At 46.3% G+C, this 24,537-nt stretch overlaps 1 protein-coding gene across 2 annotated transcripts in view; it reads right to left on the reverse strand.

Annotated features, from left to right (window-relative positions):
* Window positions 1–24,537, reverse strand: part of GLS (glutaminase) — a 932,984-nt gene that overhangs the window by 292,653 nt on the left and 615,794 nt on the right. For both annotated transcript variants that reach the window (XM_085648790.1, XM_085648791.1), the window contains exon 14: window positions 9,712–9,804. In XM_085648790.1, the coding sequence (XP_085504916.1) occupies window positions 9,712–9,804 (93 nt within the window). The remainder of the gene's footprint in view (window positions 1–9,711; window positions 9,805–24,537) is intronic.

Here is a 24,537-nt window from a genome sequence, read left to right on the forward strand (position 1 = left end):
TGATGTAGATAGGAGTTCAAGGTGCCGCATTTGAGTTTTTATACAGTTTTCTTGACAACAGGGAGCAAACAGTCAATATGGGAGACTGTAGCTCAAAATAACTTTTTCCTACCTTGTGGTGTGCCTTAGGGCTCATCAATAAGTACCACATTATTTAATAACGATGTGGCTCCCCTGTTGGAACTAATTAGATCCTATGGTTTCTCTACAGTCTCTTACACGGACGACACTCAGATTGTTGTATCTACGACCAAAAATATCGACGAGGTCGCCCTGCGATTCAACAACTGTATGAGTGCCATAGTTAACTGTATGAGCTCTCACTGTCTAAAGGCAGAGGTGCTCCTCTTTGGTTGGGATACTGCCTCTTAGAATGCATCCTGGAGGCCCGAATCACTGGGATCTCTTCCCAGTCCAATGCAGAAAGCGTGAAATCTGGGAATCATTTCTGATAGCAATCTCTCATTCAGAGATCAAACTAATCATCTTACATCATTCTGCTTCTTTGTGCTAAAAACTCTAAAAATTCTCTCCTTTTTACCCTTTGAACTGAGGAAAATGGTAGTCATCTCCCGGCACTATCCAAGTCAGATTATTGCAATACCCTCTATATGGGGGCTCAGAAGGGCATCTTGGATAGATTGCAGGGACTGCAAAATGTAGCCGTCCATCTCCTTAAAAATATTTTAAAAAATGGGAGCCAGTCTCTAAGGCTAGAGATGAGCTTTATTGGCTCCCTATAAAAAAAGCGAGTTGCCTACAAAGCCCTTTGTACAGCACACAAAACGCTTTATCAAAAAGGCCCAACCTTCCTGAAAAACTAAATCTCCTGGTAAATACCAAAAAAAACAGCTCAGATCAATCACGGACAAGAATGTGTCAGTTCGGTAAACTCATAAGGCTACAAGGGGAGGCAGAAACTTCACCAATGTCACTTCTCGCTTATGGAATCAAATGCTTTGGACCTTGAGAAACCACACCGACTATATGGAATTTAGAAAATTACTTAAAACGTGGCTGTTTACTTTTTCATTGTAAACCATCCTAGGTAGACTCCTATCTTCAAACAGCAGTGCTAAGACGCCCATGGACATTAGTCACGCTCTATAAATCTCAAAATCAAATCAAAATCACTGAGTTCCCACTGAGGCATATTGAGAGGAGAGGGAAGAAACATATGTTGCAAACCTTTCAAAAACCTATGTACATTAGGGGATTGGAAAGGGGAAGGTTGATCAGGCAACTAAAGAAAAGCAGAGATTTCAGAAAGATATCAATATCACTTAACAGTGTCCAGAGCACAGTGACCAGAGCAGAGCCCTGCTGGGCGAGGCAAAGGATGAAAAGGAGAACCTGAGAAAGGGGGGCCGAAAGGGGATCAATTTGTCTTTCTGTAAACCATGCCACAAATGTTACCCAATGGCAGGCATAAACCTTCTAGGTGAAGGGACGACTGGCTGCCAGGATAATGCTGCAGACTGTGGGGGGGAAGGTCGAAAGCTGTCAACTATTGCTACTCAATCTCTATGCAAGAAGGCAGGGCGTTGACAGGTTCAGGTGGAGAACCCTCCCCTGCTGCTGAGACAGAATTCCTCCCGAAGGGGCAGCCTGATCGGAGGACTGATGGCCATGCTCAACATTTCAGAATACCAGACTCCCTGTGCCCAATCCTGAGCCACAAGGATGACTTGGGCCCGGTCAGTCTTCTTGAGAACTCTGGGCAGGACTGGTATGGGGGGAAAGGCGCTCAAAAGGGCCTGAGCTCCACTCAAGACAAAAAGCATCTTTGAGCACGAGCCACCTTGGAAACTCCGTCGCACAGAACTGTTGACATTGTGTGTTCTCCTCAGTGGTGAACAGATCTAACCAATGCTCTCTTCACTGCTGAAAGAGTGTACCACCTCCAGTTGGAGTCACCATTCATGATCCAAGAGGCATCTGCGGCTGAGTTTGTCCGCTCTGGAGTTCAGAGAACCACCAGATGTTGAACCACTAGGGACATGCCCTGCTGTTCCAGCCACTTCTAGAGACGCATGGCCTCTTGACAAAGTGTCCACAACCCCACTCTACCCTGCTTTTTGCAGTACTACATGGAGGTGGTGTTGTCCTTGAACACTTACACTAGCCTTCCCATCAATGGAGGATAGAAAAACTTTCAATGCCAATCGGATCGCTTGGAGCTCCAACAGGTTGATGTGGAGTCCAGATTCTGCTGGAGACCAAAGTACTCTGATTCTCACCTCTAAAAGATGGTTGCCCCATCCCAGGAGTGATGCATCTGTCACTACTGTCAGAGATAGGCGTCTGCTGTTGACCGAATCGCAATTCGTTAAACACTATTGCAGATCTCGGAGTTTCCCCTGATGCTTCACCCACTGGAGCTTCAGGTCCCACGACAGAACCTAAATATGCCAATGGGCATGCGTTACCAGCAGGATTCAGGAGGCCATGAGGCTCAGGAGCCTCAGAGTCTGTCTCACCAAAATCCAGGATAGAGACTAAAATATCAGTATCATAGCTTGAATATCCTTGACTCACCGTTGGGAAAGATTGACTCGACACTGCGCCATTTCCAGAACAGCTTGGATGGAAGGGAGCTTCTGAGATGGAGTTAGGTGCAACTTCAGCACATTGATAGTGAATCACAGCGAATGCAGGAGGTTTGCCGTAGTCTGAAGTTCATAGAAAACTACCTGGGGTGAGCACACCTTCAACAGCCAATCCTCGAGGTGGGGAAGAGTGGCACCACTGATCTCCGCAGATGAGCTGCAACCACCCCCCTCACTGTGGTGAACACCTGAGGGGCACTGGTGAGGCCAAAAGGCAGCATGGTGAATTGAAAGTGCTCATGGTCCACCATAAATTGCAGGTAACATCTGTGGGGAGGCAGGATGGGAAAATGGAAAATTGTGTCCTGCAAGTCAGTTACCATCCAGTCTTCTGGATCCAGAGAAGAAAGGACCTGAGCAAGAGTGAGCATCTTGAATTCTCCTTCTTTAGAAAGAATTTGAAAGAGCGCAGCTCGAGGATAGGACAAAGGCCTCTGTACTTCTGGGGCACGAGAAATTAGCGAGAATAGCAACAACAACCTACTTATGGCATTGGCACTCTCTCTATGGCCCCTTTGGCCAAAAGAGCTGTCACTTTCTGGTGCAGAAAAGATAGGTGGTCCTCCATCAACCTGTTGTAAGCAGGTGGCTTGGAGGGACGAGCAGTCCCGAAGTGGAGGGAGTAGCCTCTTTGCAAAATCTGCAAAACCCACCTATACGATGTTAGGACTGTCAGCGAGCAGCTAATGGGGAATCCTGTTGCCCATGATGGTAAATGGGCAGACTAGAGGGGTTTGGAAGCTGCGTCTGCTGCGGGGGTGGAGGACTGACCCGACACCTCCGGCCATATGACCCACGGAACCAGTAGGTACAGCGTCCATGGCCACGCAGAGGCTGGAAAGCTTGCACCCCATGGTGACTGGACGGGTAAAGGCACGACTGTACGTCCCTTCTGGGGCCATGAAAGGAGCAAAAGGCAGCTTGGGAGTGACAAGGGGCCATAGAAAGGCCCAAGGACCTGGCCGTAACCCTGCTATCCTTAAAGCGCTCCAGTGCCGAATCTGCCTGGTCCCCAAAGAGATGGGAGCCATCAAAGGGCATGCCCATGAGTGATTACTGGACATCCCCAGAAAAACCAGTAGTCCTCAACCAAGCGTGGTGTCGCAGGGCCACTGTCGACAAAACCTCTCTGCCTAGTGTGTCGTGGTGTCTACTCCACAGTCTATGGTGAACTTAGCTGCATCCCTCCCATTGGTAACAGCCTGGGAGAGCATTGCCGGGGCTTCCTCTAACTGCTGGCAGCATCTGCACTGCTGTACCCCACAGGGCTTGGGAATAGCGGCCCAAAAGGCTTGCAGTGTTGCAGGCTGGTGGAAGAAAACTTATTTTTTTGCCTAAATTGTCAAGCGACTTGGATTTCAGATCCGGCATTGCGGTTGGGAATGCACCAGGATTTACATGGGAAGTGAGATGTTGGGCAACAAAGCTCTCCAAAGTACGGTGTTCTGTGAGAAATTTGGGGTCCCCAGGAGAGAGGCAGTAGCGGTGGGCAATAATTCTGACAATAGGAGCCCCTGTGCTGGACTTGGATCAGATCCCAAGCAGGACATCAGTAAGTGATTACATCGGAGAAGCAGTTCGGAAGGGAACATTTGCGGCTGAAGCACTTCCATCAAGACATTTGTCTTGACTGCCACGAGGGCCAGCTAAGTTTTAGGACCTCAGTTGCCCTCTGCACGACCATTGCGAATGATGCTTCCTCTTCTGTAGCCACGGTGCGGTGGTGGTGGGGGGGATAGAGGGGTAAGAGGGGGAGAAGGCATGCCAATATCTGGAGAAGTACCCAGTCTACTAGATTCATAAGACTGGTATTCCCCAGGGTCCAGCAACCCCTCCCATTCTTCCAAGAGTCCTAGCCCTAGGAATTGGGCTCATGCTCTGGACTGGAAGGCATTGCTGCAGTCAGCATTGACGTCTGATGATGCCTCTGTGGCTCTGTGTCGGAATCGGGGATGGTGCCGCCAGGAGTGTCAGCCTCAGGCCTGGGTAAGGTTGACAAATTGACCAGCGCCGATCCAGATCCATCTGTGGATTCTTGGGGCCCGGCTGCCACCGGAGCTGCCGACGTTGATCCAGTTGGGGGCCCTTCCCAAACCCACAGGGCCCAAAGCTAAGGTCTGCTCAAATTTGAGGTGCATGGCCTCGTAAAACTCCTGTATTTGAGTGGGGGTCACTCTGACTCCCGGAAGTGCTGGGTATGAGCAGAGTCGGCCCTGGCTCAACCGCAGAGCCAAGCCTCGAGGGACCCCCTCTCGTCTCGTTGGCCGACAGACAAGGTGAAGTCGAAGAGTGCTTCTTCTTCTTGTGGCTCTGAGACTTACCCAAAAGGCTCACCGTCTAGGAGTGGGAAGAAGTCCTCGGACTCCGCGACTGCCTCTGGGACCTTCCTGTCGACCGGTGAGATTGAGCATGGCAGAATCGCGTGTCGAGCCACCATGAGTTTTAGGGTGCACTCCCTCAAGGCCTTTGAATGCATGACATGGCAGTTGGGGCAGGTCTTTGGGTCATGGTCAAGTTCGAGGCACCACAGGCGAACAAGGTGCGGGTGTGTCACTGACATTTGTCAGTGACAGGCGTCACAGGGCTTGAAGCTGGCCTTCTTGGAGGACATGCCTGCCACACCAGGAAGAGGAACCTCAAAACAGACTTCAACAAAACATTGGAAAAAGCTAAGTCAAAAAGAGAGAAAGGGGTAGCTCTTTCCAGATCAGAGCTGGCTGGCACAGAAAGAAAAGAACTGCCATCAGAGCACCTGGGTGGCACCTATATAGGAACCACTGACACCACTTCTGGTGCGGACTACACCAATAATGCCACCTACCAGCACGCTGGGGTACTGCTCATGAAAAATTTCCGGATCCAGTCTGACGCCTGGGACTAATTCTAAGGTAAGGAATGGGTGGAGAGAAGTCTCGGATCCAGTCTGATGCCTGGGACTAATTCTAAGGTAAGGAATCGGTGGAGAGAAGTCTCTATCAGATTGCTGGCCCAAAGTCTGGTTTGCCGGAAGCCAGTCAATGTCACCTAGCCACAGGTAGCAAGCATGAGAATCTATTACAAAAAAGCAGCAGCAGTGGGATAATGCTACCAGCACTAGGCCTCCCTTAAAGGGAGGTCAGTAAATAGAACAATTGTTTTTAGGTGCAATAACAGACCGCACTCCTGCTGCAAAGAAGTGCACTTACCAAAGGCAATGACATACATGACATCTATCTGAACTATGTCTAGAGCACAATGATATAAACTATGTCTAAACTATGTCTGGAGCGTACTGATGATGTCACGACTTAATGTAGTCCAAGTTATTTTTGAACACCATAAAATGAAAAACAGAGGTATACATATAATCTTGTACTGTTGAATGTAGGTCACAAACAGAAATCAACATATCAGACAATATATAGTGCAAACCCAAACGTGGCCTTACCACAATACAATATCCAAAAACAGCCACAAAGTACAGTTGAGTCCAAGCACAGCCAGCACAACAAAAATGTGTTTCATCGTGTATTCTCAATTCTAACTAATAGATGAAGGCTCCATGAACCAAATGACGACATGCTTACATTCTTTGTAGTTCTTGGTCCTATGTCAGTAACCTTGAGGAAGTCTTAGTCAAAGACGAAACACGAGATGGATGTGCTCGGGCTCAACTGTACTTTGTGGCTGTATTTGGATATTGTATTGTGATGAGACCTCATTTGGTTGCACTTTATATGGCCGGATATGTTAATTCTTGTTTATGTGACATATATTCAACATTGCAAGGTTATATGTATATCCTTTTCCTTTTGTTTAAGTACATTTTATGGTGAATAAAAAGTACTTGGTCTACATTACGTCATGACATTATCAGTACAAATTTCATTATGCCCCCATTTAGATGTAGCAAGCGTATGGCTTGAACCCAGAGCCAGAAAGGCATCAGTAAGGTGTTCATTAAATAGCAATAATTACTCTGATGAAGCGGACCCTAGTTGAAGAATCTCAGTTAATATTTGTTTTTGTCTCAACAGTAGGCAATTGCAATTCCAAGGTTTTATCTGCCCTCTGAGCCACCACTGCAAACTAGGAACTTTCCTCCATCGGTTGCCCAAGTGAGGATTGTAGCCCTGTTTCAGGAGCTGTGTCTAGTGCAACGGTAATTTGCAAGTTTGATACAATGTGTATTTGCAAGTCTGATACATCTAATGAGGAGGCAGCAATCTGTCCAATTCCTCCTCTTCCTCATTATCATCTGTGTCCTGATGGACACTGGCTTCCTTCACAGAATCCTAATTGGAGCCAAAAAGCATGTGGATATTCTTCTGAAAGTGATGTTGAGGCAGAGGTCTGGGATTGGAATCCAGTTGTATTACCACCGGTCGAGCGTTCGTGATTTTATCACACAATATAGGCCTGTAGCGGGCTGACGTTGGGATAGGGTTATCAACCGCTAGAATCAGTATGGAATGAAACAGCATGTTCCTTAGTACCATTGTAGGATTCAGTATCAGAGTAGGTACAGGGCCTGGAAGAGGGGCTTGTAGCATATTCCGACTGGAGACCCGCTGGATGTCTTTGGGCATGAAGAAGTGCCTGAGGGAGCTACAGTCACACAAAAAACCTGGAGCATGGCCTCTTTGAAGGCCGTTATTTGCTGTGGGGTCTATAACGACCTGGGAAACTGGAACTAGGGATGTCAGAACTAAATGCGGAATCAGTTCAGACTCCGTAAACATTGGGGGGAATAAAATCTTTATTATGATGCCCTTGTACCTTCTTGCTAGATGTATGGTGGGTGGGGGGATACGGGGGTAGTCACACTTGTCCTTCCTACATCTGGGCCTAGACTCAGACTTACCGGAACACTGAGTGGGAAGGGAACTTTTCACAAGAGTGATCTTGTGACCAGGACTGAGATCAGGCCCATGACTTGGAACAAAAGTGTGACCTATGCTTCGACTGCGACCTCTTGTTAGGTTCAGCTACACAGAATTTAGCTTCCCTCTCTCAAATTGCATTAGGGTGCATGTTGCATGAGCCCAAGCACCACAGGAATAACATCTGCTTCCTGTAGTCTCAGCACAGCTTGAATCCTGGTGGGAATATCCTTCTTAAACAAGGTGTGAAACTTTTTGGGAGTCGCTGGAAGACCAATAAATTTGGGAGCAGAGACCTGAAAACAGGGGAATGGGATAAGAAAGGGATGAAGAGAGAAAGGCAAAGACAAGCAACTCGAAGGGAAGTAAATATTTGAGAAAAATACATGAGAGGGGCTATATTTTACAATTTAACTTTTCCTCAAAGCTTAAAACACCTTGCTTTAGTACTTTTACTAATTTGTCTATTACCATGTATTTATTTAAGTGATTTGTATAGTGTTTTATGTATACCGAGCACGAAGACTGCCCTTCCTGCGTAGCTTTAAGTACTGCAGTCATTGGTCTCTAATATTTGTCAATTGAATGATACTTACATTGCTAAATTAACATTTTTAAACATCTTCCTCGTATCAAAGATTGTGAGGGGGAACAACTGGATTATGGCATGTTATCAAATTATTTTAAAATTAGCTTTTAAAAACCGGAAATAAACACTCAAAAAGAGAAGCAAATTAACCTTGTTTCCAAAACAACTCTACAATGAGAACTTTTCAAATATTGCCTTCTATTGGAGTACCAAGTTGGAAAGGGTCCTATTTTAGTGTAATTGCTCTTTTTATGATCTGGCTTGACAGTGCAGCTGTTGCCAGACAATTATGTGAGTAACACTATAGAAGGGTGTTGGCTCCGTGCACATGCTGACAGCTAGGAGTGCTTTTTTTATTGGGATGGAGTTGCGTGCTTCCACAAAAAAGTGCTTGCTCTTCATGCAACTGTGATCATTTTGTATATTTATCCATTTGGTGGAGCTTCAACTTTCAGGGACATACACAATATTGTGGTGCCATTCAAGTGTCTTACATAACTAGGTAAGTTGTGCTGTCTGTCTTTCTCTGGCAGCAGAACAGATGTAAGATAGTCTGTCATTTACCTACATGGATTTTTAGGTCTGTCTTGACAGTGCAAATTTCACCTGACCTTTTAACCTACGGCAATATGAATCTTTAGTTCTTTGGTTCCACACAAACACATATCCATTCCCATGCTATCTACTGGTAATGCTTCACATTACCATACAATCTTCCTTTACATCCAGGTCTATCGCCATTGCCAATGCTTGTTGGTTAAAAGAACAGGACACTTTTAGGTTGTAAATCTTTAAATGGCTATGCTAATAAACTCCGAAAAGAAAACATAGAATACCAACTTTCGCTGCAAAGTCTTTGGGGTAAAAGAACACAAATTCAGGGTTTCTGCTTTGGACTTGATATTCAAAGTAACATGCTAAGTATTGGAAGTAGCACAAAGACCATTGAGGCAGTAGAATATGATCAGAGACACAAGTTCCATGCTACAAATGCTAGGGAAATTGCCATATTTCTTTCCATTAATGGTCCTCAAAACCTGTGTGTCCTAACCTAACACCAGAGCTATAACTTGATCAAGTTGGGCAGTATGTGAAATAAACTGTGTCCACTCACTGCTGGGCTATTGTGCAAGCTCAGGTAGAATCTATTTTATGGTTTGAAGCCAGATTTTACCGGTTATGGAGGGCACAGGTACCAATGGAAAGCTGATATTATTAAATACTTTCAAAGGCACTATTTGCACACAGAGGAATTAGCATAACTATCTTCATTTCAAAGTAACGCAACTTGAAGCACAATATCTTAAGCAATGAAAACTACAGCTTACTAATATCGAGGAGTAACCAAAAATAAATTAGAGTGACTTGGCACCTCTAAGTACAAGTAGGAAATGTTGTGTATTTTTTTTACATTATATCGACGTGTGGAAAATAGCAACATGTCACAACATTTGCGTACATGTGAGAAATATCACATAGCTTGTTATTTCAGTGTGTTCTATTTTGTCAAGTTAGATCTGAGCATCCAAAAGCTGGATGGTATATTGTGGTCACAGCAGGAAGTCTATTTTGAATGAAATAATGATTAGCTTACATTAAGCATTTTATGCAAGTGTAAAAAGGTAAAATAGATTAATTGGGATTAACCTACCCGCTGATCGCCACCTTCCCTGCGTGGGTCGAGTTTTTTTGCGAAGTGCCTCAAATTATCATAGTTGTGAAAATTGCACAGTGAGACCAAGTCCTGAAAAGAATTAAGGGAAGAAGCATTTGCATTATACTCATCGTTTCTGTGTAATTTAGTCGCTTACACTCTCATAAATGGTGTTTTTGTAACCATACTGCACCAATAACAAAAAATATGTTCTGTACGAACTACAAAAAGAAAAAACATATATATTAATGCAGCTACTTAACACATTTACTCTCTATTCAAATGAAGAAACTAAGTTGGATATCTGCAAAGCTGCAACTGAATCAGCCCCCGAGGAAGAGACAGACGTTTGAAGCCAAGCTATGGTCACGCCCAGTCCTACCTCGTATGCAGCCTAATTCAATATTAGCACCAAGTGATTTTAATCTACAGTTTAACAACAGTTATGGAAGACGTTTTTGGAAATGAGGTTTTTCAGAAATTCCAAATGTACCCTCTTTACAAAGATCATACCTGTAATTACATTCTAACCCACAATATGCGTATTGAAAGCACTCACGTCATAGACCAGGTCTGTACTGGCTATAAAACAATATTTTTTTTAGGCCAGTTTAAATAGCACATCAAAAAAACAGCAAAGCTGAAAGCAAAACTATTACCAGAACTCTAAAAATGTGAATACAGATCTCAGGGAGCTTCTAGTAGATAGATAACCTCATTTAATGAAGGAGACAAACCTCTAGTGTCAAGCTATAATACATTTCTGATCGAGTTAGTGGATAAGTTATACCTTACTGTATTGGGGCATTAAGAACGAAAAGCTTGAAAGATAACTGGCTCTCGGTGTGGTTGAAATATATGAAGGGAAACTGCGGAGAATACTACAAAGACTAACTGAAGAGCACCTTCTTGTCCCCAAACCATATTGAAGTAAATCAGAAAAGACATTTTGGAGGAAAATATATAATAAATACCCATGAAGATTGAAAAGATTAGTATAACTAAACTTGCAGGTCCAAAGGTACGCCTCACTAAAGCATATGCCTTAGTTTTTTCCTTCTGAAAGAAATACGAATTTACAACACATCAAAAATAAGAGCAAAGAACAATGTACGTCACAATGTGGTGCAGTAGACAGCCTTCAATACACTAGAAGCCCACCCGATTCAAAGAAAGAGGGAAATTATGACAAGTTTGGCGGCAGGAGAGAACTGGTTCTGTTCTTTTTTTTTTTTTTTTTTTAATCAGCTAGCTAGGCAAGATTCAGTTTATGAAAAACAATGTGTGCACCTTAGAAAGTGACATAAGTAGAACTGCCAAGTTCATGCCTAGAACCACTCCTGTTTCAAATGTTTTTTTTTTTTGCAATTCTTTATATTGTATACATCAAGATGGTAAGACAAAAAGAAAAAATGCCATGCAATTAACTGGTCTGACAGAGCCAGTTATCTGTCATCCAATAACTGCCTTTGTGATACCTCTCCACTCCTTCCCCCGCACATGCAGTGGTCACATTTGAATCAAGTTGAATAGCAAGCAATACATCAGCACCAGTCCCAACAAGAGATGTACAGGGATTGCCTCTATGTTCATTCCACTTTCCCCATATCTTTGCCCATTTTTGGGGACAGCCCCAGCCTTCATATAGCACCTTCTCAGCCAGCATACACCAATCCATATCTCGTTTCCAGTCTCTCACTTGCGGTGTTTGCTCCACCTCACCCCACAAACGTGCAATATTTCTCTTGGCTACCATCAACCCAATCTCATCCAAAGCCGTTCCATACGATTTCGATCCGATGTGTCCCAAATATTGAGGAGACACCAATTCGCAGAAGCATCCATGTCACTCAGATTCCCAGGGTAGCTCCATACAGTGTGAAAGAGTGTACATACTTAGCCGCACTGCCTATGACATTGTGCATCCGTTGCTCTGCCCATTTTTACCAAAGTAGTGCGAGAATAATACGACCTATGCAGTGTTTTTAGCTACACTAGGCTGGCTCTGGACCGTATAGCCACTTCTCTAGGAAATGCCGTGGTTTCAGGCCACTCGTCATCCTCAAGGCCCTCTAAATCCTGCCCCCATTGTTCTTGTAAGTGTAATAGGATATCTGGTGAATTGTTAATTATTACTTGCTAGGTAAGGGAGATTGCTTTAAGGAGCATGGGCGTTGCAAGCAGCCTGTCTTCTAGTGGGGAGGCCTCGGGGAGCACAGTACCCATCAGCAGTGCCTTCCGCAATGCATGTCGTATCTGCAAAGCAGTGGCCTTAACGGAACTTGAGGGAGGTCCCCCTGCAATGTACATGGAGGGTCCACCCTGCGGACTCAATGTGGGGTTTTCCGGTCAGGGCACTATTCTGTGGGGGCCCCTGGAGCTTGGGTCCCCCAGCACCGCAGGGGCTGCGGGGGGCTATATTATGCTACTGCTGCAAATAATGGTATGTTTCACTGGGTGCTAGGTGATACTAGTTTGCAAGTTCTGTAAAAAGGATGACTCCTCCCTGCGCCCAGAGCTATCCAATCCTTGAGAGGTCAATGAGATCCCACTTGCCAAAGCCAGGTTGCGTCCCTAATGTAGCCAAACTAGCTGTATCCAGCGGGGGGAGTTAACTTGTCCCTCCAGCCTTGAGCATGGGGGATTGAGTGCCAGATGTTGAGTTTTACTGCTGTTGGGCCTTTGAAAGCTGTTTGGCATGTCCCATAGTATATGGCCCTAAGACAGCCCTCCTGTTGCATCGTAAGCCTGTTCATTCGGCACGTGGTTCAACTGCCAGGAGTTGTACCCAGTGATTAACAGCGGTTAACTGCGCTTCCCAATTATATTTTTGAATATCCGGGAGGGCAATGCCGCCATCTTAACAACCCCTCGTCAGTTTTATGATGGCTATCTGTGGAGGGCCTCCATCCCAGAGCAGACTATGTGTTTTGCTTTCAATTTCTTTGAAGTAAGAGATCGGGAACTATTTAAGGTGTGTTGTGCAACACAAAGAAAACAAAGTAGTGCCATCATTTTAAGATGGGCAGCCCTGCCACGTACCTACAGGGTTGAGTCTTCCAATGTTGGACATCCCACCTCAGGCGTGCAAGCAGTGGTAGTAGGTTGTTATTATCAAACCTGAAGTGTCGGTAGTATTGTATATTCCTAAATATCGGAACCTGTCTCCGACAATTCTAGCCTCACAGTCTCGGGGTAGTCGTGGTACGTCCCAGTGAAGGATGTATATTAAGGACTTCCTCCAGTTGATGGTATAGCCTGAGTATCGGCCAAACTGGGTAAGTATTTGCACAATTTTGTTGTACGTAAAGACTGGGTTGGATACATAGAGCAGAATGTGTCAGCGTAAAGTAAGATTTTATCTCCCCAGTCATCAGTCCATTGGAGTCCTCGAACCAAGGAATTGTTCCTGATCCAGGAAGCAAGCGGATCAAGAATGACAGCGAATTCTAAGGGTGAGAGTGGAATACCCTGCCTGGTGCCACGTTGGAGCCGGAATATTGGGGACACACTACAGTTGACCGTCACCTAGGCCAAAAGATCAGTGTAGAGGAGTCTTCTCCAACTCGCATATCGTGGACCAACATGTGGGGCCACTCGGCTGTATCAAAAGCCATTCTGGCATCAAATGAGAGCACAAGCGCATCCTCTTGAAGCCCTGCAGTTTGGTCAGACGCCATAGAGGCGCCGTAGGTCACAGGCTGTGTTCCGTCCTGGCATGAAGCTGGATTGGGCCAGGTGAATGAGAGTCGCAATTAGCTTAATCAGGCAGGAGGCCAGCACTTTAACCAATGTTTTAACTTCGGCGTTGAACAGTTAAATTGGCCTATAGGATAGGAGGGGCATTCCTCTGGTGGTTTACTGTCTTTATGTATGACCACTATATTGGCCAGCCGTTGATCTCTGGGAAGGGATCCCAAGTAATGACTTTTCTTAAACACTCGGAGTAGGTAAGGGGTGAGTTTTGAGGCAGTCATTTTGTTCAGTTCAATGGGGAGACTGATGGGAACCAACTCTATGCCCGAATTTAAGTCACGGATTGCCCCCACTATTTAACCTTCAGTGAGCTCCTCTTCCAAGAGTGCCCTGCCTATGTGTGATAGAATTGGGAGTTTTATGTCCGCCAGTAATTCATGAGATTTCTCTCCCGTAGCAGCAGAGGCTGGAGAATATAAGTGAGTGTAGTAAGCAGCGAAAGCGTCCGCTACTTCCAAACTCCCTCTTACCCGCTCACCACTGTCAGTTTGTATTTCTAGAACCCATCGATTTGCCCTCTCTTGTTTGTCAAGCCAAGCCAGAAGCTTCCCAGTCCTGTCTCCCACCTCATAGAGGCCGTGTTGGGTTGCCCGATGATAAGTCTTGGCCGCACTCGACATGCGCCTCTGTATTCCTTTTGCTATATGCTTAAAGTGTGTTGGATACTTTCTTGCGCCTGATTGGTAAGCGTAGATTCCAGCTCAAAGATCTCACGCTCGTGTCTCCAATTGAGCCCTCTTATCCATTTTGTGCCCTACAATCAGTGAGAGGCCCATCGCTTAATCACTGCCCTAAATGCCTCCCACAGGGTCTGTGCAGAGTCTATAGATGATTCGTTTTTGGTTAAGTAGTGTTCCATGGCCTCACAAAGGCCTTCTCTGAGACGTGGTATCTTGAGGTACCAAAGATTAAGCGGTATTCCTTGGTGGTTCAGTCGGTTTGGAAGGAGAATCACTACTGTTTAACATGTACCTCAAGCCATAATCACAGCCACTGGAATTATGAGGCAAGGGAGGATCAAATTATGCAGCAGGATTTACTAAATTATGTGGCAAGATATTGAAAAATATACAGTATATTTTGAGATAGTATAATTTCATTATTTTGTCATTTTTGCACATTAACACTTTCTTGACAAAGGTTTAACCTAATTAGTACTATAAGGTAGAGACTATATCTAGCCTCAGATTCCTTACTTTTGACTTTCCCAAGAGGCAGAAAATTTCTTGTGAGCAGTACCACTGCGCGCTGGTAGGTGGCGTTGTTCGGCTGCGAGTGCATTGACGTCCACGCCGGTAGTGAAGTCCACAGCACCTATATAGGCACTGCTTAGCCATGCAGACATGAGTTTCTTTCCATGCCCAAAGCGAGGCACCATGAAGAAAACTGGCCACAGGTGTTGGAAACTAGGGCCCTAAAAGGGATTAGCCCTGTCCCTAGAAATTCGTTTGCATAACAGGGAGGATGGGTTGGTTGGTAAGGAATCTTCGGCTAAATCTAGTCTGTACCAGATAAGGCATTACCAAAGGTAAGTAACTTGTTCACCTGATAGATACTTCTATCCGCAGATTCCTTACCTTTGAATAGATACCCAAGCAATACCTCCACGGAGATTCACACAAGGAAGTCTTGCAGTACAGAACGGGTGAAGTGCCCATCTCTACGGACCTGACTGCCCAGACAGTAATGTTTGGTGAATGTATGCAGGGAAGCTCCTGTTGCTGACTGGCAGATGTCAAGGACTTGAACGCCGCATGCTGACGCAGTGGTCGCAGCTTTAGCTCCGGTGGAGTGAGCTTGTAAACCTCCAGAAGGTTGCTTCTTGGCCAGTACATAGCAGATTTTGATTCAGAGTATGACCCATTTAGAGATGGTCTGCTTCTACACAGCCGTACCCTTCTTTGCACCAAAATACCCCGTGAAGAATTGGTCATCCACCTAGAACTGTTGTGTGCTGTCAAGGTAGAAAGACAACTCTCTTTTAGGTTCCAGACGGTGGAGTCGCTCTTCTTTAGAGAGGTGTGGAGGAGAATAAAAGGTAGGCAGGGTGACATATTGGCCTGCATGAATTGGGGTGACAACTTTCGGTAGAAAGGAAGCTTTAGTGTAAAGCTCCAGTTTGCCAGAATAGACAGAGGTAAAGCGGCTTTATTTTATTTATTTTTTATTTCGTTTTTTTATAATGCGCGTGAATCACCCCCAAAGGGATATCTCGGCGCAGCAGGAACAAAGGCGTAGACAGTGGCCTAGGATACTAAATTAGTTCAGTTTTTAATAATTTCCTAAAATTGTGATGGGTAGTACATTCTGGCAGGTGTAGGGGACGTTTATTCCAAAGGTGGGGGGCTAGAAATGTAAATGCTCGGCCGCCTGATGGATGACAAGGCATGCAGCTCAGTCACTCTATGGGCACATGTAATCGCTGCAAGAAAGGCTGTTTTGATTGTCAGGAGCCTAAAGAGACAATTATGGAGAGAATCGAAAGGAGCACTGTAGGAAGCTGGCTTTGTATATACTATGTCAAAGTAAGGTATAGTGTGCACAAAGTCTAGGGAATTTCCAGAGGTATAGCAAGGCTAAATTAGGAAAGTACTAACAGCTCTCTTTGTGGTAGTGTGAGCGAGCAGTTAGGCTTATCCAGAGGGTGTGTTAAGCATTTATTGTATTCACTCACACAAGACTAATAGCACACACTCAGAGACTAAACCAGACCAATTAGGTAAGTATAGAAAGGTATACTTATGTTTTATTTCTAGAACCAAGCAGGACTTGGCACAGGTAAATAAAATATCCCTCAAATGCAAGACTTAACAAGAAAGTGCAGTTGTGGTTGAATTTGCAATCATTATATGTTAGTATTGGTTTTCAAAACTGTTCAAATTACACAGTAATTACTTTTGGAATACTTTTATATTACTTTTGGATTACATCAACTACTCAGGGTGGTATGCCTAGATTAAACACTGGGGTTCTCACAATACAAGGTAACTAAGACTTTTTCAGGTTTGCAGTTTAGTTACTTTTTCTTTCATACAAAGTTCAGCCCAACACAGAACATTTTTAGGAACAAAACATCACAACATTGATTCCTCTGGGGGATAAGTTTTAGCGGTTTCTCAGGTAAGTAAACAACTTATGAGTGGGAGTTTTGGGGGTTAGGACCAAGGTTCCCCAAGGTCTGGATAGACACTCAAATCACACCACCAGCGGCACTGGGAGGGCCGGGTACAGAGTGCAGGGGCCCAATGTTAGCCAATGGGGATAAGGAGGCCTTTGGTCAGGGACTGCTTACGAGCAGACCACTCAGGTGTGGAAGCAAAGCTCCTGAGGTTAAGGGCAGCACTGTAGGAGCCAACAATTAGCAGAGGAGCTACACCGCCAGCAGCACAGGGTGCAGTGTGTCAAGAAAATGTCAGGACCATGTGGTTTCCAATGGAGACCTCCGGTTCGGCAAAGAGGCTGGAGGCTCGGGCAGGAAAGCTTCCCGAAGGTGACCATCAGCTGGAGAGGTAAGTCAGGTTCCTGGGGGATGCCTGGACACTGTCTGTTTGGTCACCCAAGTCTGTGGGGTGTCGGGTGCAGGTGTGTCTTTTGGCGTCGGGCCTTTTTACCAGATCCCGTCGGGGGGACCCTTCAGGTTGAGGCTGCAGGTATAATCTTGAAGCTTGACGGAGGTCGGGGATCACTAGATCCCAGATTAGGATCACTGGGGGGGGGGGGGGAGTCCTCCTGGTGTTGGGCCTCTCGGGCCATGGGTGTCGGGTGCAAAGTGGTGCAGAACCGCAGATCCGCCTGGGACCGGATCTGGTCCTGGAGTCTCTGTTGAGCAAATCCAGTGCTCACTAGTGACAGAGCCTGTAAGGTTAGTGCAGGGCGGGTCCTCCGGGCTCTGGGGAGGCTGCTGGATACACTGGTTTCTTCGCTGTAGGCAGGTCAGAGTCGGGAGACAGGCCAGTTGGGCAGGGGCCAAAGCAGTAGGTGTTCTCTTCTTCCTGGGTCAGCACGGCTCTTCGTCCTTCTTCCACGAATCTGAGGAGGCAAGGTTTGGGGTTGCTCCCAAATACTAAATTTAGGGGCGTTACAGGGGTGTGCAAGCCATGACCAATGGGTCCCTTTCTTGGGGTGAGTACAAACCATATCCTGCAACACTCCAGTGTGAAGGGGGCATGAGCCTCTTCCTAATTGGTTGGGTCCATCATCACCAAGATGGAGGGGACCGAGATGTGTGCTTCACCTCGCCTCCCCCACCTGAGGGGTGGGGTTGGCAAAGGTGGGTGCGCCTCTCCTCCTAGCTCGGTGTTCCTGCCGATTCTCCTGCCGGAAGTGGGGGTCAAAACCGGTGGGAGCCAGTTGCTGGGGGCAGCAAAAGGCAGGGACAGCATAGAAAGGTGACAGGCCTTTGGGGCTTCTCCTTTCGTGGACCCAACCCATCCTGGGAGAGGAGGCATGACCTTTCTGGACCCAGAAAGCGAAGGCTCTCTACCCAGGGACCCAGAAACCTGTATGGTGGTGCCAATTGACGGGCAGCCATTCAGGAACCACACCAGGGCTGGTCGCTTGTCAGGGAGCATCTCTGTGAGCATTTTACATTAAATCCCACACTGGCATCAGCGTGGGTTTAAAGTGCTGAGAAGTTTGCTACCAAACTTCCCAGGTTTTAGTAAAGCCATTATGGAGCTGTGGAGTTCATTACGACCAACTCCCAAATCATATACTCTTTATGGCTTTACTACACTTACAATGTCTAAGAATGAACTTAGACACTGTAGCGGTACAGGGCTCATGACACTGTAATCTCACCTGGAGCTAGTGCACCCAGCTAAAGGGGTAACTTACCTAGGTCCCAGGCAGTGGGCTGCTGTGCCTGCACACAGGAATGTGTACCATGTCGACTCTTCACTTTTCTCTGCCCTGCATTGGCAGTGTGTGGGTGTTAAGGAACAGGGCATCTAAGGATGGCACAATAGGTGCAGCAGCCCATAGAGGCCTTCCCTGGTCACCGTGCCCTTGGTACTCATGGTACCTTTTACAAGGGGCTTACCTGTGGCCAGAGATGAGTCTATTGTGAGTACCGAAGAACAGCTTTGGGAAAGAAGACAGGCCCTGGGAACCTGATTGGCAGGGACCCAGGGCAGACCAAGTCAAAAGTGCATCATGTGTCAGGCAAAAGGTGGGGGTATCCATGCAAAAAAAGGCACTTACCTCCACAACCCTCCCCCCACACGAAAGAGGGTGAGATTAACCTTTTCCTTCGTTGTCGAAGTGGAAAAATCTGGAAAGGCCGTCTGCATTGGCATGGGCAGTCCCAGGTCTATGTTCCACTGTGAAGTCCATCCCTTTAGCGAGATGGACCACCTCAAAAGTTGTGGATTTTCCCCTTTCATCTGCATTAGCGATCTGAGAGGTCTGTGGTCAGTTTGAAAGAGGAAATGAGTACCCAACAGGTATGGTCTCAGCTCCTTCACGGACCAGACCACAGCAAATGCCTCCGTCTAAATGGCACTCCAACGCTGTTCCCTTGGGGAGTAGCCTTCTGCTTATGAAAGCAACAGGTTGGTCTTGTCCATCATCATTGGTCTGGGATAGGACCGCTCCTATCCCTAACTCACAGGAATCAGTCTGCACAATGAACTGCATGGAGTAATGTGGAGCCTTGAGAATAGGTCCTGAGCACATTGCCTCTTTTAGCATGTCCAAAGTCTTTTGGCAGACAACTTTCCAGTTCACTTTCTTGAGCATCTTGTTGGGAGGTGAGCTCGATGAGGGGTGTCACAATGGATCCATACCCCTTCACCAACCTCCTATAGTACCCAGTCAAGCCCAGGATGGCCCTGACTTGGGTCTGGGTGGTGGGAGCTTCCCAATCCAGAATTGTCTGGATTTTGGGTTGTATTGGTTGGACTTGGCATCCACCTACAAGGTGGTCCAAGTACACTACAGCTTCCTGCCCTATCTGGCACTTGGTTGCCTTGATAGTTAGGCCTGCAGATTGCAGAGCCTCTAAAACCTTCCCCAGGCGGACCAGGTGATCCTGCCAGGAAGAGCTAAACGCAGCAATATCATCTAGATAAGCTGCACTAAAGCCTTCCAACCCAGCATGGACTTGATTCACCAACTGTTTGAAGGTAGCAGGGGCCTTCTTTAGAGCAAAGGCATCACAGTGAACTTGAAGTGCCAATCAAGTGTGGAGAATGCGGTCTTTTCTCTTGCTCCAGTGCCATGCCAATCTGCCAGTACCCTGCAGTTAAGTCAAAGGTACTTAAGTATTTTGCAGCCCCTAACTTATCTATAAGTTCTTCAGCTCTGGGGATGGGATGGACATCTGTCTTGGTGACAGCATTAAGGCTTCTGCGGTCCACTCAAAACCTCAATTCTCTCTTTTCACCCTGTGGATGAGGTATGGGGACTAAGACCACTGGGCTGGCCCAAGGACTCTCAGAAGCCTCAATGAACCCCACTCAACTCCAGCATCTTGCGGACCTCAGCTTTGATGCTTTTGTTAATTTGATCAGACTGGCGAAAGATTTTGGTGTTGAAAGGCAAGCTATCTCCAGTGTCGACATCATGGGCACACCAGCGAGTTTGACCAGGGGTTAATGAAAAGAGCTGTGCATTCTGCTGCAAAACCTGTCTGCAATCAGCCTGCTGCTGGGAAGAAAGGGTCTCTGAATAGACAACTCCATCTACTGACACATCTTGGGGGCTGTAAGAGAGGAGGTCAGTGAGAGGTTCACTCACTGTCTCCTGATCCTCATCATCAACCATCAGCATGGTCACATCAGCCCTATCACAATAGAGTTTGAGTCGGTTCACATGTATCACCCTTTTGGGAGACCTGCTAGTGCCCAGGTCTAGCAAGTAGGTGACCTCACTCTTCTTTTCTAGGATAGAGTGAGGGCCACTCAAATTTGTCCTAGAGAGCCCTTGTTGACACTGGCTCCAAAACCCACACATGTTGCCCTGGTTGATATTATACCAGTTCAGCTTTCTGGCTGCCCTCAAGGTTCTTTTATGCTCTCTGCGTGTACTCTGCCATCCTGGAACAAAGGCCTAGTACATAGTTCACCACATCTTGTTTTGGTACATGATGGGGTTTCTCCCATCCTTCCCTCACAAGTGAGGGTGGTTCCCTTACAGGGTGGTCAAACAGAAGTACGAAGGGTGAAAACCCTACTCCCTTCTGAGGCACCTGTCTGTGGGCAAAAAGCAGGCAGGGCAACAGAACATCACATCTCCTTTTTAGCTTTTCAGGAGTCCCATTATCATGCCTTTAAATATCTTGTTGAATCTTTCAACAAGGTCATTAGTTTGTGGGCGGTAATGTGTTGTGAGCTTGTAGATCACTGAAATCTCATCCCACATTTTTTAATTATGCAGACAAAGTTAGAACCCCTGTCGGATACTACCTCCTTAGGAAACCCCACCCTGGTGAAGACACCAATGCGGGCCTTGGCTACCACAGGAGATGTAGTACTCCTAAGGGGAATGGCTTCAGTTTACCTAGTAGCATGATCCACTACTACTAGGATGAACCTGTTTCCTGAGACTGTGGGAGGTTCAAGTGGACCCACTATATTCACTCCTACCCTCTCATAGTGTACACCAACTACTGGTAGTGGAATTAAGGGGGCCGTTGGGTGTCCTCTTTGTCTTGCCACGGGCTTGACAATTAACACAGGAGCTTACAAACTCCATTACCTTTTGGGTGACCAATCATTCCCAAGTTTTGGTCTTGCCAAGGTGTCATCATGGGCTATAGTGAGTAGAGAATCCTATACAACTGAGGCACTACCTCTTTCCTAGTGGCACCAGGTTTGGGGTCCCTGGGCTCAATGTACAGGAGTCCTTCCTCCCAATAGACCTTGTGGTAGCCACTGACATCTCCCTGCTCTTGTGCAGCATCTTGCTGCCTCAGGCCTTCAAGAGAGGGCCAGACCTGCTGCCCAAGGCACAGCTATTCCCCAGAGGACCACCCTGGGCCCAAGAGCTCCACCTCGTAAGGTTCAAGCTTTATAGGCTCAGTTCACTCTGGGGCTGACACGTCCTCTCCCTGGGGAGAGGGGTCCTGATCCTGCTGAGTGAAAGCTGTGTCACTAGTCTACCTACCTTTCCTCTTGGGAAGTTGGGCCATTATTTTAGGAACCAACTCTCCTTTTTCACCCTGTGCTAGGCACTGTGCTCATCTTTTCACATACACTATCTCGGGGATTTGCAGTATGACTGTATGTGTCTTTCTTTCTACCACGGCCCATGCGGAGGTCTCCAGATCATTTCCAAGCAGACAGGCAGCTGTGAGTTTTGGAGAGACCAATCCGTTTCAGGCCAGTAACACCCCCCCTCCCAGGAGTGTAATGTCACTAGAGCCATGGCACGGTAAGTAGTGACACTGTCAGCATTGGTAACTGGATAAGTTTTCCAGTTAGGTATTGCTCTGGGGAAAACAGTGTATCTTTTACCATGGTGGCACTGGCACCTGTATCCCTCAAGGCTTCTATCTTAGTCCCATTCCCTAAGGGGTACTGCAGGTATTTCTTTAACTAAGGGGGCCAGACAGCCAAAGTGGCTAACCCTCCCTCCCCTTCAGAAACTAAACCAGCCTCAGTGTGAGTCCCGATTTGCTCTGGGCCCACTGTTGATCCCATCTGGAGATCAGCCATACTAGAAGAAACTAGAGAAGAACTAGGGGTATTCTTGTTGGAACAGGCAGGCTCTCAAGTTCGGTGTCCCCTCTTGTTACAGCGGAACCACCAGGCCTTTGCAGGATCAAATGTTTCCCCTTGTACCCACCAGTGGGCTGGGAAGACTTCTTGGGCCCATTCCCCAGGGCAGGATTTGGGGGCCTTTGGAAGACTCTTGGTTTTTGTCTTAGGGTTTCTCACCCTATTTCCCCCGTGGAGGCTTTGTGACCCTTTTCTTTTTGTGACCCCCAGTGGTGGTCTTGGTCAGCCTTGTCTTGTCCTAGTGGTCTGCCTTCGTTCGCAATTCTCGGGGAGGAATTGGACCTAGGTCTACCAGATATTGATGTAACTTTTCATTGATGAAGTTACTTAAAATATGTTCCTTCATAAACAAATCATAAAATCCCTCATAATCCCTCTTTATTTCCAGTCAACCTGCCACCTAGTATCTTTACTGAGCAGTCTACAACCCCACCCAGGACTGACACTGGGCGTTCTGAGCCCCTCTGAATGTAATTCTGTTCTCCTCAGTAGTAAGTCCAAATCCATCAATCAGGGCACCCTTCATGAGTTCATAGGACTCAACTTCAGCCCAGGTAAGGGTCAAAAGTCTGCCTCTGCTCTTACCAGAGAACAGACCCCAAAGGAGTGCCCCCCCACCCACCCCGAAGTGAGACTTCTTCACTTTTCTATTGTCACAAACTCTCTCACAGGCTGTGAAGCACTTGGTGATGTCATCACCATCCGCAAAATGAGGGATAATCCCTTTGGGGAATTTTGGATCATAGGATCCTTCTCTCTCTTGGGTTTTAGTATTGCTGCCACCATTGATGGGACCTAGGTCCATATCTGCTCTCGCTTTTTCTAGAGAAATGAGCCTAGTCTCTAGTTCTAGCCTCCTGGTGAGACTTGCTAAAAGGTTGTCTTCACTGTCTTGTGAAGCTGGAGGTCCTAGTCCCTCTATTCCCTGGCTTGGAGGTGGGGAGCTCAAAGTTCTTTCCCTCCCTAAGTAGTTGAAGTGGAGGATTAAATACCTCATCTCCCTCACTACCTTCCCCAACTCCCTGGGAGTCTTCCTTCTCAGGAGAGAGGTGGTCCTTTTCATACTCTGCCTGAAACTCCAGGAGTTCTATTCTGGTAGGGTTGGACCCTGTTCTTATTTGTCTAGCTTTACAGAGAAGCCTTCGCTCCCTAACCCTTAGTTTGGAGTAAGAAGTGAGGTTGAGCTCCTCAGCCACATTCCCTGTGTTGCTCATAATGTTTCTAAAGTGGGGTTCTTTTCAGAAGAGCTACACTAACAGTACTAAGTACTTCCCCTCTAACTTCAGTGACTTTTACCTTTTCTAAAAAGTATACAGGGACTTAACACAAGGCCCTAACAAGACGTTTTATAAACTTGGAGAAAAATAGCCAACTCAAAAAATGAGTTGAACTTGAGTCCATTTTTGGATTCTTGTCATGTGATCAGGGGTTGAATGAGTTAGTCCAATAAATGCAAGGCTTTACATTCCACCGCTGGCTCTGTATATACTATACCAAAGTAAGGTATAGTGTGCACAGAGTCCAAGGAGTCCCCAAAGGAATAGCAGAGGCTAAATTAGGTAACTACTAACAGCTATCTTTCTGGTAGTGTGGGTGAGCAGTTAGGCTTATCCAGAGGGTGTGTTAAGCATTTATTGTATTCACTCACACAAGACTATAGCACACACTCAGAGACTGAATCCAGACCAATTAGGTAACTATAAAAAAGGTATACTGCAGCAGGGATTCTGCGCAAACACAGAACTATACGTAGGATTATGGGACCTTAGTGCATAGGGAATGAGTCATCTTACCAGCTTAGTGCGCATGAGCCCAGGACCTACTAGCCATCATGTCTCACTTGCTCTCCTACTCATTCTTAGAGAAACAAGTGATTAGACACCGAAGAACACATCACTCCCGAATCTCTCAGGAATCACGGTTGCAAGTCACACCCTTTTGCTCGCACTCTTGTACTTGTCCACAATAAGATCTGACAGAGACATGAACAAGTTTAAAATGTTTATTTTAACTAATGTGCTCTAATACAGTTACGTGCCACAATAAGCAAGAAAATGCACAAAACAAATATGTTCAGCATAGCAATTAGTCCATAAATCATGAAAGGAGCTGTCATTATGAAAAGACAGTATAGCCTAACCTCCCTCCCCTTGTATAGAAGCAGAGTGATTATATATTAGAAAATCTCTGGGTGTTATCTGCAAACCCTGTACCTCAGTCTATAGATGGTAGATCTACATCATAGGTGCTGTCTTGCTATTCTCATTGGAAAGATCCCTCTCCAAGTGTGTACTACCTATTTGTGTATTCCAATAAGACCAAAGTACGTATTCCCAAACACTAGCTG

The sequence above is a fragment of the Triturus cristatus genome, chromosome 3_2 (assembly GCF_964204655.1).
Source record: "Triturus cristatus chromosome 3_2, aTriCri1.1, whole genome shotgun sequence".
NCBI classification, from domain to species: Eukaryota; Metazoa; Chordata; class Amphibia; order Caudata; family Salamandridae; genus Triturus; species Triturus cristatus.